Below are 20,685 nucleotides of genomic sequence, written 5' to 3'. Positions count from 1 at the left end.
AACTAGCTGGGCTGCTGTAACAACCATCCTGACTGTACAGTCAGGCCCTAGCACCGAACCTACTCCATGTACGCTCGGCAGGGGGCTACGCGGAGAGCAGACGCACAATGGAGCCACCATGAGACAAAAGCTCATCCCATCGGACCCTCGGAAAGTCAGTGTACTAAAGTCCAGGTGGAAGGGTTTAGAGTGACACAACACCAAATCCAGAGTGTGCCAGGGTTCCTGCGTCTGAAAGAAATCAGTCATGCATAAGCATCAGTAATCACATTTCTCGCGTTTGTAGATTGGATTAACAACAGCGAGTAAGTGTGGTTTTTTGCCGCTTTGGGCAATTTTCCAACGACGGGCCTCATAAGTAGGCGTGGGACATAATATTTAAGTGAGGACTCGAACACTGACACTGAACATGACGTGCCAACACTTGAACAACCAGGCTACACTACCACTCCGTTTACATGCAGAAACCAGTATCAGCCTTTCCCATCTATACCTAAATGGCTGTGTACTATGTGAGAATGAGTGTGCACTGTATATTAAACAAATATCCATCAAGATGCATATTTTCTTCCAAACAGATATGGAAACATCTACCTGTCTGGTCCTCTGTCGCCCTTCCGAAGAATCCTTGAAGTCGTCCTACCTCTACAGGATTTCAAGACTTTCTGTCCCCACGACGAATGTTTCACATCACTATAGGTGGGTGCTCAAACTCCAAGCCGGCTTCAGTCGCTCGCTTCGGGTCGCTCGCTTACGCAACCTAATCCCAGTCGCCGAACCCGAAACAAAAGATTAGAGCTATTGAAAGCACCTCAATCAATCACAAGTGTTTGCACAGAGGCATGTTTTCTTATATAGCGTGAGCCAAGTAAGACCTGGTAATATTCATTATTGAAACAAAACGAAACAAAATTTTCTTTCATTAATTACAGATTTATTGATGTAAGACAATATAGCTAAAACATAATCAACGGCTAATACAATACAGGTATAACCCATTGTAAATTTAAAATTACAAGTTAAACCCAAAGTGACATAGGTGTATGGAACATTCAATGTAAATGAATTAAAACAAACTGTCGTCCGTGGGTGGGAATGTTGTAAATTGTGATGTGCTTATCACTGCTGATCGCTTTCGTGACTCACTCGTGTTATTCTGCGATTACAGTCCGTTTGCCGTGAAAGCGTACCGATGAATGTCTCCTTAAACAAAAACGTAAATCGAATAAAATGAAATTACGATGGCAAATTTCTTATAATTTTATACCTTGCCAATTGAAGATTTAATTCTCAGAATTTTATTCAACTTAAGATGAAGTTGTTAAACAAACGATCATAATTTCAAATCACTTTTTTGTTTGTATTACAGGGGGTTTGGGGTGCACATTAAATCAAACGTTGAGAAGTTGGGTTGGTCTAAGTTAACGCTCATCACGTACCGCGTGTGCCGTTGTTTCACTGTTCTAACTGCTGCGCTCACCTGCTTGCAATACAAACCAATAATAACGATTTGAATCTATAATCGTTTGTTAAACAACTTTTATCCCAAGTTGAATAAAATTCTAGGACTTAAATTTTCAGTTGCAAGATAAAATTACGTGGATTCGAAATATTAATTTCACAATGTCTGGTTTACGTTTTGTTTGAAGTAAAAAACTCATCTCAACATCGTACACCACAATACATGTAAATGAGACACCACCATCACATTCACCAATGTATGGAGCACCACCACCGGCATTACATGGGACACCAAAACATCCACCAATGCATGGCGCACCACCACCGGCATACATGAGTACACCACAAGATACACCAATGCGTGGGGCACCGCCACCAGCATACATGAGTACACCGCAGCATCGACCAATGCATGGCGCACTGCCACTTTCAAACATGAGTACACCACAACATCCACCAATGCATGGGGCACCAATACCGGCATACATGAGTACACAACAACATCCACCAATGCATGGCGCACCACCACCGGCATTACATGGGACACCACAACATCCACCAATGCATGGCGCACCACCACCGGCATACATGAGTACACCACAACATCCACCTATGCTTGGCGCACTGCCACCTTCATACATGAGTACACCACAACATCCACCAATGCGTTGGGCACCACCAACGGCATACATGAGTACACCACAACATCCACCACTGCCTTGACACCATCTTGTCGTATAATGGTGAATTTTGAGTCAAGTTAATATCATAAACATTCTACGATTAAAACTCTGACAATGTCGCCTTATAGACCCCGAAGATAATCATTTAACTGATTTAAATTGAAAAGGAAGCCCCCGTGTAATAGGAAATTTAGATGCTGGTATCTATTCTTGCTTTATTTAGGCCTTTAGTCAATAAGGAAAATAATGAGGCTCAGTGACTGCTATACCTGTGATATTGAGTACAGTCTCAGCTCAACAGCTGGCCCTGTGGCATGATTGACAGTGACATGAAATAACTTTTAATGTCCACAAACTTAAATACACAACACTGCTCGAGCGATGAAACTATGCACCGGGGCTGTGGGTCTCTGAGGCTTACATGTGGGATATAGTTAACAGGGGGCTTACAGGGTGAGTTCTTAGAAAACCCGTTTTATTTAATCCAAACAGGGTGGGGGAGTAGCCCAGCAGTTAAAGCCTTTGCTCGCCACGTCGAAAGCTCGAGTTTGAGTGCATATTTGTATTGTCTCCAGTAGTGTTGGCTTTTTTTGTTTGTTTGTGTTTTTTATCTATCTATCAGTCTGTCTGTCTGGACCAGGAAGTTCAGACTGACGAAATGAGTGTCGAGCCTTGCAAATATTGGCATGATAAAACACAGTCTCAACCCCCAAGCATTCGCCGATGCACGTCAAACAGCATACGCAGAGGATCGTCCAAAGTGATGCGATTTGCTAAACGCTTTTAGTAATATTTCAGTAATATCACAACGAGGACGCCAGAAAAGGGGTTCACACATTGTACCCATTTGAGGAATCGAACCTTAGTCTCCGTGGTGAACAGCTTACGCTTTGACAACTAGGCTTCCTAGCCGACCCTTCGAAGTGAGGCAGGTCTCACACGTTAATCCCGTGGGTTCGTGCTCGTAAACCAAGAAACGGGGAGTCGAACCCACGATAAACCTTTCATGCAAGACGAAAGGAACACAACTCAGCATTGCCATTTGTGGCTCTTGCGATGACTGGACCATCCCCACCCAAACTATAATAGGGACAGTGATTTTTCTCTTGTTGTGGTGGTGTGTGGTCTCAGATTATTTGAAGAACTTAAGTCACAAATCAGTTGAAGTTAAGCGACGCTGGGCGTGGAGAGCCCTTGGATGGGTGACCGTGCTTGGCGGCTTGACTCCTGGGAGTTTCTAGGACTTCAATTCTGTCCAACAACGAAGCACACATGGTCTCACCTTAATCATGGGAGTTTGTTCAAAATTGCCTCTGTTCACAGAACAGGAAATGGGTACCTGGTGGGATAAGTCATGTACTACTAACATTCTAGCGCCTCAAAGCAGCTTGGGGTATCGGGGGTAATAATAATCAGCACTAGTGAGCAACTGGACAGATGGATACCAGGCGCTGTAAAAATATAATTATTATTTTCATTATTAAGTCATGGTCATAGGTATCAGTTACCGTAAAAGCACATTTGTGTATGTTTTTGTTTCTGCGGTATTTACTGCACTACATCACCAATAAGTGATGCTTATTACAGGTAAATGATATCAACATGGAATATTACTCATAAATCTTCGCTCAGCCTCAGTCCAAATAAACACACTTATAAGACCGACTTAATTTTTTAAAAAGTAACTTCAAAACCAAGCCTACTGAAGCTTACGTGATTAATACAACACCAGTACAAGACTAAAAAACTCATACATGGATTACATATCAATAGATTGCTGTGACTGCAGGTAGACAATATTGGTATTTACTGATCTGCCTGTCTCACTATGTTGTAGTGTTTTCCTTCAGATTAATAAAATCAATATCCACCCAATCAGCTCAACGATGTAATTCTAAAACGGCGATAAAATGTAATCGTTACATCACGTGTATATGTGAGATCCTAACTCTTGGACGGCTACACCAGTTCAGAGCTCTAGTGTAACAGCGTCGACACAAACAATTAACCAAGTGTCTGGACAATATAGCGTTTTAGCTATCGATTCCCAGAACCTGTCAAAGTATATTGTGAATCTCTCGGGTATAAAAGTGCAGCCATCCATGGGACCAACGCGATTGTTTGCGATTGGGGTGATCCTAATCAATTATCGATTACAGTTCGGTTGTTTGGAGAACAGTTTCGACCGCTAGCTGTATATTGATTGGAATTTAGTTCGTAGGGAAACATCTTTTGTACAGGAGACGAGTGAGGTAGCTCTAAGCCTGTCTTCGTGTCGTGAGATTTGACAACGTCTTGGAATCCCTTTCAAAGAAACTAGGATTTGCTTTATTTGGATCGTACACACAATGTCGGTCGTTTCGTTCAACGGGTCTGTACGGCCGGTGAGAAGATCGGCAGATTTGGAACGATCAAGATCTGGGTGAGTTTTTGTCTTTATATATGTGGTTTTAATGTTCTAGTCGAGATATCTCATTTTCTTAAGGACACAACTTGTCACTGCGGGATTTTGTCAGCTAGATCTATTGTGTAGATATACTGAACGAGCTGCTATCTTGATGTAAGCAGTGTAGGACGTGATCTACAAGAACAGATTCCGAGAGATCTTGATATGGTCAGAGCTATTAAATTCGTACAGCTTTTAAAATGCTATGGGATAAGTTTGCATTCATGTATATGAAATTCAATTCAATTATGGAGAAAAAGTGTGCTACGAAAAGCATATGAAGAATGAAACTATATAACCGCTTTCACGTTCACATAAAATAGTAAATATACTAAATTTATCTAATTCAAATTTTGTGAAGATCACACCTTTGGGGGTAATTCGTCAAACTGCTGAATTGCTGGTATCTGCTGAAATGCCTAAAGACAATACTGCGCGACTACATGAGTATTACGCAATGCCAACATCCTATCAAAATAAGAGTTTCTGACCAAAATGATGAATATGTCCAAGAGCGTCCGTCGTAGTCGCTCTCGCGTGGTAGTTCAGGGTGGTGGACAAGAGTATGGGAAGACAAGAGTCGGTGGTAGAGATGAAGACAGCAGCAGCCATGTTTTATTATTGTTTGGTAGATTGACGGCCGAAATAGTATACACAGTGGTAAACATGTGACAGAACGCACATCGGGACTGAGTGGCCAATGATCCCGATGTGGAGACCCGCTCTGTCACTTACACACATTCAGAAGTCCGACGGCGATTCTTCATCGTCGACGTAGTCGTAGGTGGGGCGACGGCCTTGGCCGACACCCCGACTAGATGCACAATCCGTCCACTTCTGTCGATGATCTAGTCTCCATGGTTGGTCTTGCTGGTTGGTCTCGCTGGATGATCTCGCTGGATGGTCTCTCCACTGACCATATCAGTCAGGTTTTTATACACAGGGCCATTACGCCACATTGTGCAAGGTCACTGGCCCATGCACATGTACACACGTAAGATTCGCCGACGTAGGGAGGTGTTAATTGACATGTATTCATAGCGTTTGAGAATTAAGGGTCCTGCCCGGAGGGGGGTTTATGATAGGAGGGGATACACCGAATGTTTGCCGAATACATTACATAGACATAGGGGATAGAATTTCGGTGCACTTTGGAGTTATATTGAAACAAATATATCGTTTGAATAAATGAAGTTTTAAGGAAACTTATTGAAACGATTTAGTCTATGACAAATACAACACACACGAAAAAAGACTTCCAGTATCTCGGATGTGGCACCGTCATCTCATGTCGTGCTCTCGGTACAGGTCTCGGTGGTGACCAAGACAGGTCATTTCACTCTTCAGTTAGAGCATTGCCGCGTTCCTTAGAGCTGCGGGAAGGACAGGCAATCCACTCCACGTGTGCTCAAAAAGACTGAAATCTGAAATGATAGGTGTGTACACATTCAGTATACCGCCTCTTTAGCTCACACCTGCCGAGTCAGCGAGATGCAAATATATGCCTTCCGTGACATGGGACCAGTCTCACGGATACGATTATACACTGGGTGGAAACGTTATCGTCAATGGAGTTCCACAGGTCATTTCTCAGTGTGACAGTAGTCACGAAGTAACGTCGTGTTGCAAGTAAGAGAAACCTGGTTGCCCGCTGTTCACTAGAACGCTGTCGATCACCTGCAGGTCTCTGTGTAGCTGTGCTGCCGCAGATGGTAGTGATGATGCAAAGTTCTTTGACGGTAAGGGGGTATAAGTGCTCTCTGAAAACAATATTTCAACGTTTCTGTCACGACATATCCAAACACTGATTTTTAAGCACCTCTGCCACATTGTTCATCACGTGGTCCTATGGGGATTATCTTGTTATCGTGTACGGATATTTCAGTAAATTTTCGCACAATAATATTTTTGATATAATTCAAACCTGAGCGTCTACGTGTTAGTTGAGGTTTGTGGGAAAATAGCATAATTTCATGTTCCATACATTTGTCTAAAAGAATATATCTGCTATTAAATATATAATTGTTTTCGAAAGTATCGTCTCAAGCTTTATAAGACCTGTGATGTCCAGGGTAGAATAGTCCTTCAGCAACCCATGCTTGCCATAAAAGGCGACTATGCTTGTCGTGAGAGGCAACTAACGGGATCGGGTGGTCAGGCTCGCTGTCTTCATTGACACATATCATCTGTTCCACATGGCGCAGATCGGTGTTCATGCTGTTGATCACTGGGTTGTCTGGTCCAGATTTGATTATTTACTGCCCGCCACCGTTTAGCTGAAATATTGCTGAGTGCAACGTAAAATTAAACTCACTCACTCAAGCTTTATGATCTTCAATTAAGTTTCGTTGTAGAACAATCGCCGCCACCTGTGACAGATAACCAGTAATTGAAAAGGTTGAGGTTTATAGCAATAAAGCAACACTACAGCAAGGTCAAGTTATATAAGTTCCTAAAAGACATTACTTACCCAGGTGTTTAATGGCGCATATTGTTTATTAGCAAACTGAATAAAATGTGCACAACCTTAGGCCGCCTGGAGAAAAGACATTAATTTCTTTGGATGGTGTATTATTTGTTGACACAATGGAAGAATTCACGTTCACCTTGGCACAGAGACTGCTATTTCTATGGAGGATGGAATGTGAGTGAGTGGGTGTAGTTTTACGCCGCCTTTTAGCAATATTCCAGCAATATCACGGCGGGGGACACCAGAAAATGGGCTTCACACAATGTACCCATGTGGGGAATCGAACCCGGGTCGTCGGTGTGACGGGCGAACGCTTTAACCACTAGGCTACCCCACACTGGACTGTCTTACATAATTCATTATAATGAAAACATATGATTGGACTGGCCAAACGCGATTGATGTAGCAGAACATAATTTTAAATTTAACAACCCGTGAAGGTCTCTTCAGCAATCCATGCTTGCCATGAAAGGTGACTACGCTTGTCGTAAGAGGCGACTAACGGGATCGGGTGGTCAGACTTGCTGACTCGGTTGACACATGCCATTGGTTCCCATTTGCGCAGATCGATGCTCGTGTTGTTGATCAGTGGATTGTCTGGTTCAGACTCGATTATTAACAGACCGCCGCCATACAGCTGGGATATTGCTGAGTGCGGCGTAAAACTAAACTCACTCACTCACTTAAAGTTGACATTAACATTTAACATTCTTAATGATTTTAAACATGTCTCTGAAGTCAATTACTCTGTCGGAGAACAATGGCTATTGAGTGAATCGAATGATGTCAGGGACCACCGTGCTTAGGACATAGTATTCTAAGTAGCACCATAGCTCTACGGGGTGGCCTAGTGGTTAAAGCGTTCGTTCGTCACGCCGAAGACCCAGGTTCTATTCCCCACAGGGGTACAAGTGTGAAGACCATTTCTGGTTCTGTTACTGATGGAACACTGCGGAACTCTATTCACTCGCTCACCTAGAAGCACAGTTTTTGCATATTATGGTATTGACAGTCAGCTGCAGGAAGTAAGATGTTCTATGCACAGCTCGTTTCGGTTGCTGACGGCAGGTACATTGCAAGGATGCTACTCATAAACTATTTTCACATGTACACTGTATTGAAACGTAACCCGTAACAGTCGTAACTGCTTGTTGATGACACAACGCATCATAAAAAAAACCACGTATAACTACCTCCGAAAATACCAGGAAGTCATTAGTAACACGTGTTTATTTCATTATGTCAGTCTTCAACAATAATTATTGTTTGATTGACAGGATGCAAATGATTCCTCTAACGCCCACGTGGTAGCATGTGAAGAACGTGCAAAATTGCGCCAGTTTGCTGTAACAGTGCAATTAGTTACGCTATTTCAAGCGTGTCATATTACAAACGTTTTAAGAAAACATCATCGAAATATCTTTAGCCGCTTTCTTCAAAGCATCACCATTACGTGTTGATGACTGGGCGGATATAACCTTACGGATGTAACCATGGAGGCTGTTTACTAAACTGTAATTTGTTCATGGTTTTGACGGGAACCAGGTATGATTTATGAGACGAGATGTTTATGTAACGTTTGAGGGTTGTCGATTTCATATTAGATAACGGTTTACCGTTAAGAAATAAAAGCATAAAGTAATGCATAGTTTTATAGCAACAAATCAAATCATGGAAAACATAAAGTAATGCATAGACTATATCAACGAATTAAATCATGGAAAGGTATTCAACCGGGGTATTAAACATACAGCTGGCGTTAACATGAACTGTGTTTAAGGTCTAATCGTGAAAGGCCTAGTAGAGGAAGTGTAAAAAGAGGTTTACCATGGATGGTGCCAGACACAGGGTTTCTACTGAGCCAAACTGTGGACAGCCATGTGTATCCTTCAAAATGAGTGACTTTGGTTTACGCCGCTTTTTCGCAATTTTCTTAACCGCACTTAATGCTATTCCAGGCTAGCTACGCTCGTAGCCCAACGAACGTCTTATGCCCATTCTTAACACACTGGTTATGATCAAAGAATTCTCAGAGCTACAAGCGTTTGGAGAATAGGGGTTCAGCTGTATAAGGGCGATTTGTACATAATAAAGCCTGGACCAGCTAGTCGAGTGATTGACATCATGAGCATTGATCTACACATTAGGCATACGATGATATACATAAACTAAACTGGCGGGCAAAAGAAAGTATAGGTACACTTTCACAACACATAAAACAAAGACAAACGAAAATAGTTCAGTTTATATTATTTTATCGGATTCAGTGATGTTTAATGATATTCTCAACATAAAACAGAAAACTTTTATGTTTGCATTTATGCCATAATGGCCCAGTAAACACACAAGGGTTGAATTAGCACATTTTGTTAAAATGTCTCGTTACACCAAATGTCAGCAGTACACTACAATGAAGCATGGTCACTGTCAGTGATGTGTATGACCTCCTGCCACGTCAATACAGGCTCGGATACGTCTCCTCATTGACGTAGTCAATCGTCTGATGACGTCATTAGGTATCCGTTGCCATTCTTCTGTAAGTGCGCGTTGCAACTCTTGACGATCATGTGGAACAGGTCTCCGAAGTCTAATTTGTCTGTCCAAGTGGTCCCATAAGTCTTCACACTGTCAGGGGTGAGCAATGGAAAGTCCTCGCAATTTGCACATGTGTTGCTCCCATCTGTGCCATTCCAACAGCTCGCTCTCTTTCTTTCTGGGTCAAATGTGGCATCCTTTGTGTGTGTTTTCAGTTGCTGTGATATTGCAGCATCGGAGAAGTCAATTTATACTGAACTCCTGCACGAGCATTTCATGAAATTGGACTTCTGTACATTTTCTTGAATTTTTCCAGAATAACGACCAGAAGTTGCGTTTTGGCAATAGAAACCATAAATGGGAACTTAGGCAGTCATTATTATACAAACTGTCATCACATTATGTCACAAATGTACAAAATGTAATATTATTAAAAACCTATACTTTCTTTTGCCCGCCAGTTTAAGTCATCAAGTCTGACTCTCAGATCCCCTTTTTGCTGGAGCCCAATTCTTACTTAGATTTTCTAACTTTTAGAGAATTAGCGGTAACCTGTTGTTCATACATTTAACAGGCGTGTTGTTCAGATATTTATTGTTCTTGACATTCCTTTTGGCATCCACTTTTTCACAAATTACATACAATTCCTAAATATTTTAAGACATTACTTTGTTGTGTCCTGTGGTCTAATAGGACATTGAATTAAGTGATTTTGAAACGATCATTAAACGTTTTGCCTTCAAACCTATCATATAATTGTCAGTCGGTTAACGCAAGTGAAATGAGTGGTAGCGTGAAATGCACATCCACGGGTTTTTACATTAGCGCGCGTAACGTGATGTCAGCGATCAGCAGCATACAGGTAGAAGAGTTAAGGTGAAAACGATGTTATCTAAAGATGAACGGCAAAACATCGAAAACGTCTAGAACCTTTTCAAGTGCAAGGCAGAGCGAAAAAGACCCCTTGTTTCAGTTTCACCAGTAGAACAATTAATGCCAACAAGATCGGCAAAAGAACTCTGCAAAAAGTTATCTCCCATTACACTGTTTCAGAGTCTATTGATGACCTTGCAGTTAAATCGGGGGCCGTCTCAAAACAAGCAAAGAAAAGAAAGCTTTATGAATTCGCAAGCAGGGGCGGGGGACGTCATACGTCGGTTAATTGATCCAGTGAGTCCTGATCGTCAAGAAGACTGAAGGAACTATTAAAAGAAGACCATGATATCAATCTATGAAAGTGTACCATAAACAAGCTGTTTCTCAAATCTGAATAAAGGTACAAGAGATTGAGCAATCAGAAACTGACTCTATGCGAAAGGGCAGATATGACTTCTATGAGAGCCCATTTTCCGAGAAGAACACGCGATAGGGAAAGGAAAGACGAGAGATTGTGAAGTTAGATGACGTGTGAATGGAAACCATTACCTCCCCTGATCAGTGGCAACATCCGGAAGCAGCCAACAACAGGAAGATGAATTCAGCTGTGTTTACCGATTATGTGACAGAACAACTTACCTCAACACTACCCACTAAATCTGTCATGGTCATGGATAATGTTCCTTACCATATCTGCAGAGACAAAAACAACAGCTACCCAACATCTACATCAAGTGAGTGAGTTTAGTTTTACGCCGCACTCAGAAATATTACAGCTATATGGCGGCGGTCTGTAAATAATCGAGTCTGGACCAGACAATCCAGTGATCAACAACATGAGCATCGATCTGCGCAATTGGGAACCGATGACATGTGTCAACCGAGTCAGCAAGTCTGACCACCCGATCCCGTTAGTCGCCTCTTAAGACAAGCTGAGTCGTCTTTTATGGCAAGCGTGGATAGCTGAAGGCCTGTTCTACCCCGGGACCTTCACGGGTCAACAGAACTGGAAGCAGGATGGTTCGCAAAAAAGGGGTGTGCTAACCCAGTGGTTGTGGATTGGAAGTCAGACAGTCACACAGACGTAGAACTAGGTGCATCTGGCACTTCAGGGTCACATGGGGAATACTGACATTCTTTAATCAAGTACTCTCATGCATTATCCCGGGCCCGTAGAGACGTTAATATAACTACTTTTCTTCAAACATATTTGTGATGATTATACAGTCCCTTTAGGTTTGGTTGAACGCATAACAATGTAAACAAGATGCACGTCTGTCATGCAGTGTTTGTTGGCTGTTCCATCATATCAATGTACTCCCTTGTATAACTTCATGTACTTCTATTTTTAATAATTTTAGATGGTGGCTTCTTAGGAAGAAACTCTAATAACTGACATGAAATAACGAAACCTTAGGTAGGTTATAAAATATGACAAAGCATATATATTGAGATCAAACACATTTTTGAGGCATTTTTTGTTAAAAGGTAATTTGTGAAAAACAGGGTGCCAAAAATTAAACTGACGAAATTTAAATGTGGTCCACAGCATAAGACCAAATTCCTCTACTCCAGAAACCAAGATGAATAATCCCGGAGTACCAAAACATTGCTTGACGACATCAACAGCAAAACTGCCAAGCGTTTTTAAACAACATGTGTTAATAGCTTTGATTTCCTAAATCATTAACACGGGTTAATAGGTTGATAAATCAAAGATGCTGATATCGGAAAGGGTCAATTCATGTACATGTCAGCCTTTCAGCACGGAACTTTAAGGCTCACCTTTTCACAAGAACGAAAAGAAGGCGTGTAACGTTCTTGGAGACCCGCTAGTGTGTGTACTCTTTTCTTTGTGAGTTTTTACATTTCCTGACTGTAGAGTAAAAACGGTGATGCCAATGAGTTTACACCACACTTTTGCTAATGGTACCCAGTGGTGCCGATTTCCACAGATAATCCCAGCTGATTATTTCACTGGTGTTGAAGCTTTATATTTGCTCAAATAGACGTCATATTCATACTTGTTGAGTGAGTGAGTGAGTTTGGTTTTACGCCGCACTCAGAAATATTACAGCTATATGGCGGCGGTCTGTAAATAATCGAGTCTGGACCAGACAATCCAGTGATCAACAACATGAGCATCGATCTGCGCAACTGGGAACCAATGACATGTGTCAACCAAGTCAGCGAGCCTGACCACCCGATCCCGTTAGTCGCCTCTTACGACAAGCTGAGTCGTCTTTTATGGTAAGCATGGGTTGCTGAAGGCCTATTCTACCCCGGGACCTTCACGGGTCCACACTTGTTGATACACTGGAAAATGAGCCCTGAACTGCCGAGGATGTGAAGCACACAGAAGACTCAAGATGAAAGATAGTGTTTAGAAACTGCAAGAAAATGCTTTCCCATAGTAATGAGAAACTAGGGTTGTTTTATTTGGCTCTAAATAACCGAATCTTATTATTTGAACGGCTGGCATAAATTTCAAAGATAACACATGTATATCTTCCCATCGTAATGTTTAAATATTTTAGGAAGCTCTTTCTTTTCTGTGTAAACAAAAAAAAACCCAGACAGTGTACCTTTTGCAGGCATGTGCTTTGAAAATATTTAAAGAAAATAATGTGAGTGGAGACTGACTGTATGCTAGCGTAACACGTGTACTTACAATGTTTGGTCTCTGACGGGTCTATTTGTGCCATATGTGGATTCGGTGTTCAAAGCGTGAGGTTACAAGTATTATGTATGTCTGTACCTGAAACTGTTACAAGATCGATCAACAAAATATTGTCGGGGATAATAACTTTAGCTCGCGACACCCGGAGTTCGTTATATCAACATTAAAGCAAAGTAGAAAATATTCCGGAAGAAAGACGTTAGTTATATCCGATTATAGAATGTGGGTCCCGATCCACGAAACGTTAGTAGAGCTACGACATTCGCGAGCCTGTGATAAACTATAGAGTTACAACCGGTCGTAATCTTACGAATACTTTGTGGTCGAAGGCCCTGATATGGCTGATACCGATGGCCGTTTAAAGAATCACGGGTGTTTAACAGCCGCCAATTCCTGCCGAAAACCAAATGTGGTACTGGTATCAACACTTAATGTATAATTACCGTGTCCACGGTTTATGATACAAACACACATTCCTTGACATCAGCAGGCCTGAACAGTTCGTGTATTGTATTTCTTTGAAGTAAGTCACGGTAGCAGAAAACGATACATCGGTTGTGTTAGAGATGGTATCAAATTTGTCGATTGCACTTCGCGGAGATCTCCGAATGTGTCATTCAGGTGCGGGGCGTGACATGTCGCCTTGTCATCAAGCTTGGACTCGATGACTGTACATTTCAGGTGTAGTTAACGGACCGCGAATTACAGTGGAACACCCTTGAAATCCACAATGATAGGACACACCAGTGTGAACTGACGTATTACAAAAGCTTGAATACGATACCTGTTTTTAACGAGATTAAAGATTAAAGTTTGAAGGGTCAGTGAATAAATACAGACCTGTGACAACTACTTAATTGCATTGTTACGATTACTATATGAAATGAGCGTGGCGGCTTGTGTAGTTGTATGGACGTATACGGCGGTTGCACGCGTGCAGGAATCTCATCTTACAATGTGATACATTCAAGTCTGTGGCAAAGTTGTGAGATGTTAGATACAGGAGAGTGCACACATGAAGACATCAGTATCACAATTGTGTTGGTCACATGATGTGGTCGAGGCTGACCTACTGACCACTTCTCTTTTTTGGACATTAACTCGATATTCACTCATTAATTTTGTATGGTCTGAAAATATGGAATTGGGGCAAGTGTCTTAAGATGATGACGTGACATTTTTGCAACGACTGATAAATATGTAATGCAAGATATGCATCGGTATCTGTTATGAAAACTACACATGTAAGTCAATAGCTCTGAAAGGAAACACTACTGACAGCCACTAACCCTTTGAGGAAAACACTACTGACAGTCAAAAGTTATAAGAGGAAAACACTGTTCACAGTCAATATATCTGTGAGGAAAATGCTATTAACAATCAATAACCCTTAGGGGAACACACTGTTGACAGTCACTAGCTCTGAGAGGAAACCATAATTATGAAGGGAAAACACTATTCCCACCCTGTAGTTCTGTAAGGAAAACGCTATTAAGTCTATAGTCTATAGTTAAGAAGAGAAAACACTATTGACAGTCAAAACTTCTGAGAAGAAAACACTATTGACAGTCACTAGCCCTCTGAGGAAAACACTTTTGACAGTCGGTAGTTCTATAAGGAAAACACGACTGACAGTCAAACGTTTTGTCCAGCAACGAGTCGGAAGCAAAATTGTTCATCAGGAACATCACAAAGGAACAGTTTGCACAGTAATCTTCAACTCAACATCAGTATCAATTTAACCATGATGGAAGTCAACAGTCGCGCGTTCCAAGTTTGACTCACTTCACTTCTGTCCGCCAGTCACTTTTATTTTAGTTCGAAATCCGGCCCTTGTTGATACATAACACCGTGCTATGCAGGCTACTTTCACAAAGTGCATTCTTGATTCACTAATACCATATTTGTAGCATTGATCCTATAAGCCTACATATTGTTGATGTACAAATCAGGTAGGCCTAAATGCTCTCGTTGCCTGGATGTTATTGTCTTTTGATCTCTGTCCAGCCTTTATTGTAATGCTGCAGCCCTAGATTTCCACAGGTTCATGGACTCCCTTCATGAATCAATCTTTACTGACGTTAGCCCTAAATCCCATTCTTTAACAATGCACTAAGGTTACCTTAGTGTCTTACGATCACCTTGGTGCTTTGTGAAAGGAGACCCGAGGCTGAATCTCCAGTGTCTCTATTGCTCTATTTTAGTCAAAATTTATAATTTTCAGCGACATGTTTGGAACACAGGCAAACTGTAGCGCAAGTACGGTTGTATGCTCCCATCTCATACAAGACTAGTCATTTTTTCTTAGCCATATCTGTGCTACAATTTTCACGTGTTTGGAACTACCGCCAACATCGCTATCACTGCACTGTTTTCGTCGGCCACACATTCTATCACCAAAATATGAGTCCTCCGTTACTCACCTACCATACATTTCAAGAGCGGCTCCAAATCCCTTTCAGCTGTAGGTTTATGTGCGATGTTTGTGAAAAACGATTCCAGTGAGTTATTTAAACTTTCTTTTGCTGCAACACTTACTCCTTGGTGAACGTTGGTTAACGCTAATTGCAATTTAGTTAAAAAGGATAATAAGAGTCTCAGAATATATTGCCAAAACATAGTCTTTACGTTTCGAACCTTTCTGTCTGACATGAATTATAGCTATGCACTGTTTGACGTCCCAAAGTGTGAGTGAAACTCAAGTCAAAGGGAGGCTACTCGCTCTTTCAGTCGGATTATTCATATGTGTGTGGTGGTAGAGCTACTGTAGACACCTCACCCAGACATCATCCTAACGATATTTTGAATAAAAACGGTTTTGTTGCAACAAAGAGGTGAAATGGTTTCTCATTGTTAAAAATGAAAATTAATGTTTTCTGTTTTATATACATAAACTGCTGGATTCATGCAGTTAATAGTAATAGCCACCACGTATCATTTGAACGACGAGTGATGTCACTAGAGAAGGACGTGCTTTCCTTTACCGAGAACACCTGGTGTCATCTCTGAATTTCAGTTATCCACTCAAAACATTTTCTTCACAGATTTTCTCACTATGAATTAGTTTCAGCAGGTCATCGCACTTTGTTTACTCTCTGGCGTTTACTGCGGCGGTGGGGTTAGCACAGCGGTTAAAGCGTTCGCTTGTTACGGCAAAGATCCGGGTTCGACTCCCTACATGGGTGCAATGACTGAAGCCCATTTTCTGACGTCGTCCCCCTCCACCCCCACTTCCCCCCTCCCCCGTGATAATGCTGCAATATTGCTAAGAGCGGCATAAAACTAAACTCATTCACTGTGGCAGTGACGTGCAATACTCGATTGCAACCTCTGGGCCTACATTTTCGAAGCTCTCTTATATGTAAGATAGTCGTATGGACTAAATATTAACATTAACTTACGAGTATCCACGTGAGTGTTAAAGGAGAAAACTACCCTGAATGATCGCTGTGCATTTGGGGCCGTGAAATTGCTAGAATATTGCTAAAAGCGGAATAAAACTAGACTCACTCACTACAGCCTTACGGTTTCCTCCGAGGCGGGGAGAACGCCTGGTGGTTAGTCCCATTGGTACATTGGGCACAATATTTGAAGCCATATTATTAAACGCCCCATAAAACTAAACTCACCTACGCACTCGCATTTTTCCGCATTTTTTTACGAAGCTGGGCCCCGTTTCATAAAACTCTCGTAAGCCTAAGGTCTCGTAACTTTTCCCGTAGCCTTTGCACCTCCTATGTTACAGTATGCCAGGTAAAAATGCTACGAGAAAAGTTACGAGACCTTAGGCTTACGAGAGTTTTGTGAAACGGGGCCCAGATATGAAAGTATGTGTATTTCCATAAAGGGACCGCCGGCCTATTATACAGTAGACGAAACACTATCTTCACAGGGTGGCCCACACAATCACATAAACTTCATACGTTGACACAGTAGTTGACACGTTCTTGCAGAGCCCGACACACATGTTTGCCGAAACCACTGATAACATGTTTTTTGTTCGACACCATCGAGTGTTTAAACTTCGTGCTGATACTACTGAGAAGGCATGTCATTACGTAGATGGTCAACTGACATTATATTCAGACGTGATATTCCGATCTAATAACAGAAGCAATACAAAAGAGACGACCGTCGTAGTCGGACAAAACAATCTTTCTCGCGTCTTCAGTTTAATGTTTAATGTTTAGAACAGTGGACTCAACACAATGTGACAGGATATTCTGGTACTGTTAGCACCATCAAATATTCCTTGTACTTATTTTCAAACTGTATGTTTCTATACATTTCAGGTATACGAAGCTAGTACTATGTTCAGTTCAGACTTGATTATCTGTAGATACACACAAGTTTTTTTTCAAGCTTGAACCTGTAAAAATTCGGGTGAGAACTGATCTTCGGTAATCTATGCTTGCAAGAGGCGACTAACAGGATCCGGTGGTCAGACTTGGTTGACATATTTCATCGTTTCCCAACTTCGTAGAGCGATGCTCCTGACGTTGATGACCGGGTTGTCTGGTCCCGACTCTATTATCTACAGACCATTGCCATATAGCTGGAATATTACTGCGCGGCGTAAAGCTAAACTCACTGAAATTGAAGCAATACAAGAATATGCTTACAAAGTCCACTTCCTGGTTCATCACACATAAGCATTTAGCAGTAAAATAACGTCTTTACCTGGAGTGACCTACATAAACCTTCAGTCATATTACACAGTGACTGATATCAATGACCTCTTTTAAAATTTCATTATCGTGAAACGACATCCTTACACAACGCTTAGATATAAGACATACTGACTGACCCCAGGGGAGAAGCGGACCAACTCACTCGCAGTTACTATACTTGGTGTAATTCTATACAAGTGCACAATGTATTTACAGATATTTCCATGTACGTGTGATGCTGTGATTACGGTAGTTATGTAACGGGATATTTTTCAAGCAGCCTTGTCCACAAACAACAGGGCTGGTGATAAGGCGCTTCTGTACATCAGAGGATAAGTTCTTATTCTACAGACAAACATGTAGGCGAAAAGATAGACACACGCGCGCACTCGCACGCACCCACACATACATACATGAGTTTAATCACTCGATCCATTACATCATCATAGGGGCGGTGCGGTCGCCTAGTGGTTAAGCGTTCGACTGCCCACATGAGCACATTGTGTGAAGCCAATTTCTGGTGTCACCCGCCGTGAAATTCCTGGAATATTGCTAAACGCGGCATAAAACTAAACTCACACACTCACTTGTGTCAGATTTCGAGGACAGTCTAAATCCTAATGTGTTCAAACAGACACACAGACAAAAGGACAGACACATACATTTATGCGTTTAATCAGACACTCGATCTATTAATTATATCCGATTTCAAGGACAGGAATTATCCCAATAGCTGCTCATGTTCGAACAAAGGCAGCTTCTCCAATAGAGTCAGGCATTATTGTGATTCAAACCAGGTGCTGTGGGTGTTTTGTTGGCAGAGCACGGAACCCCCTGTTGATAATCCGAGTCATTACATATGATACCGCGTATACTGATGATATCGGCAAGATATGCGAGTAATTTGGTTTTGTCTACATGTATATAAATAGATTCACGTTACAGAATAACGTGAGATTCGGACCTCTTAGGTAGTCTTGTTAGGAATGTGTCTTGTTGAAGTTAACTCTTAACCACCTAAGAGCCGTCGTACATACATCGAGTGAGTGAGGGAGCTTAGTTTTACGTCGCTTTTAGCAATGTCATGGCGGGGGACACCAGAAATGGGCTTAAAACATTGTGGCCATGTGAATCGAAACCAGGTCTTCGGCGTGACGAGCCAACGCTTTAACCACTCAGGTACCCCCACCGCATCGAAAATTCAGTATATAACTTTACTATAAAAGCAATGGTCCGGCCTGGAGTTTCACTTGCCTATTTATAGGCATTTATAGTTTCCAGCTATCAGACACGGGACATGAAAAGGTCTTCTTAAATTCAGGATAATCCTCGATTATACAGAGTGTTAATTTTAATCTGATTTGTTTATGATATGTACGCTGGACCTTCCACAAGGTACAAAGATGCGTAGATAAGTCAGATTCGAACAACACTCTGATATCAATATCTAATCAATCAAGTTACATGGGCAGTGAAGTTGCCCATAAGACAGACGGGGCGGCGTGGTGGCCAAATGGTCAAAGCGTTCGCTCATCATGCCAAAAGGCCGTGTTTGGTTCCCCACATATTGCTAGAATATTGCTGAAAGTGGCGTAAAACACAACTCACTCACTCGTAAGACAGACAGAGAGTTCACTTCATCTCACAAACGAATGTTACTGACATTATTATAACTGTTGATAATAGAGCGTGTGACTACACACGTTGTTTATTCTTAACCGCAATACAGATAAACCAATGGTCAAGCATTGTTGTATTTGGTAGAACGAAGTCATTTTGTGCCGCATTGTGTGGATATGCTCTTTAATTATGATATTTAATATGGAAACTCACTGATTCCTAAACATTACAGGATTTGAAAAGGTTTCATCTCTAAATTACCAGTACCATTCTCGTACGACAAACACGGTGAGTGAACATGTGGGGTTATATCTAGGGTTTTTAACACTGCATCACAGTAAATGGCGTGATAATTCTTTAAGCCACGTGCACCTATAATTTATGATGTGAATTCAATATCCACAGGTCACAAAGCATGTATGATTATAATCATAGTTATTATTGTTGTTGTCATTGACGCCTCACGTTTTGTACCCGTAACGAGCACCGAGCTCATAAGTGACCCAGTGCCCTAAAACATTAAATACATTTGGACAAAAATCAAAACTGATTTTAAGCAAACGTGCTTGAAATCACTTTTAACAGACATCTGAAAACATAGTTACTCCACAACATATGTCATGCTCATGTCACAAATGTCATGTTCGTTATTTGCCATGCGCTACTCAGCAAATGTAGACATATAATATATTGGTGGCGTGCTTACTCTCAGCACAGTGAAGTAGGTGTTTTCATTATGAACACACATCTCAATTGCTTTTAGAAAGCCACACCCGATCTCTGCTAGCCATAAACCCATATACCGCAGGGGTCGTGTTTATTCTAGACTGTGAGTGTTATCATAGTTGATTCAAAGCTGATCTGTAATAGGTTAACAGGTAAGCTTAAAACGTTATATTTATGGGGTAGTCTCAATTATATGAATATGCTTTATACTTTTAACCATATGGTTTTAGGTAGCACTACATTTTAATTTGTATATGAATTACCTGAAATTAATTGTCGATGAATGTACATATGTACATGTTTTAGGTTTGTCTTGTGACATTTTGGTTAAATTCTCTATTCAAACTAATTAGCTTTGTCCCATGAAATGTACATTGTGTGACCCCAAGAACCGTATTACAAAGATCTTTCGGCGCTAATTTTGTTAATGTGAGTGAGTGTGGTTTTACGCCTCTTTTAGCAATATTTCAGCAGTATCACCAGAAACGGGCCTTGCACATTACGCCAATGTGGGGAAT

General features: G+C 41.4%; 1 protein-coding gene across 1 annotated transcript in view; it reads left to right on the top strand.

Annotated features, from left to right (window-relative positions):
- The first annotated feature begins 4,074 nt into the window (after positions 1–4,074).
- Positions 4,075–20,685, top strand: part of LOC137298924 (uncharacterized) — a 42,546-nt gene continuing 25,935 nt past the window's right edge. Inside the window, exon 1 of the mRNA XM_067831304.1 lies at positions 4,075–4,566. Coding sequence (XP_067687405.1) covers positions 4,493–4,566 — 74 coding nt within the window. The 5' untranslated portion in view covers positions 4,075–4,492. The remainder of the gene's footprint in view (positions 4,567–20,685) is intronic.

This window comes from Haliotis asinina, chromosome 10 (assembly GCF_037392515.1).
Source record: "Haliotis asinina isolate JCU_RB_2024 chromosome 10, JCU_Hal_asi_v2, whole genome shotgun sequence".
Taxonomy (NCBI): domain Eukaryota; kingdom Metazoa; phylum Mollusca; class Gastropoda; order Lepetellida; family Haliotidae; genus Haliotis; species Haliotis asinina.
This window is presented reverse-complemented; position numbering and strand designations above follow the sequence as displayed.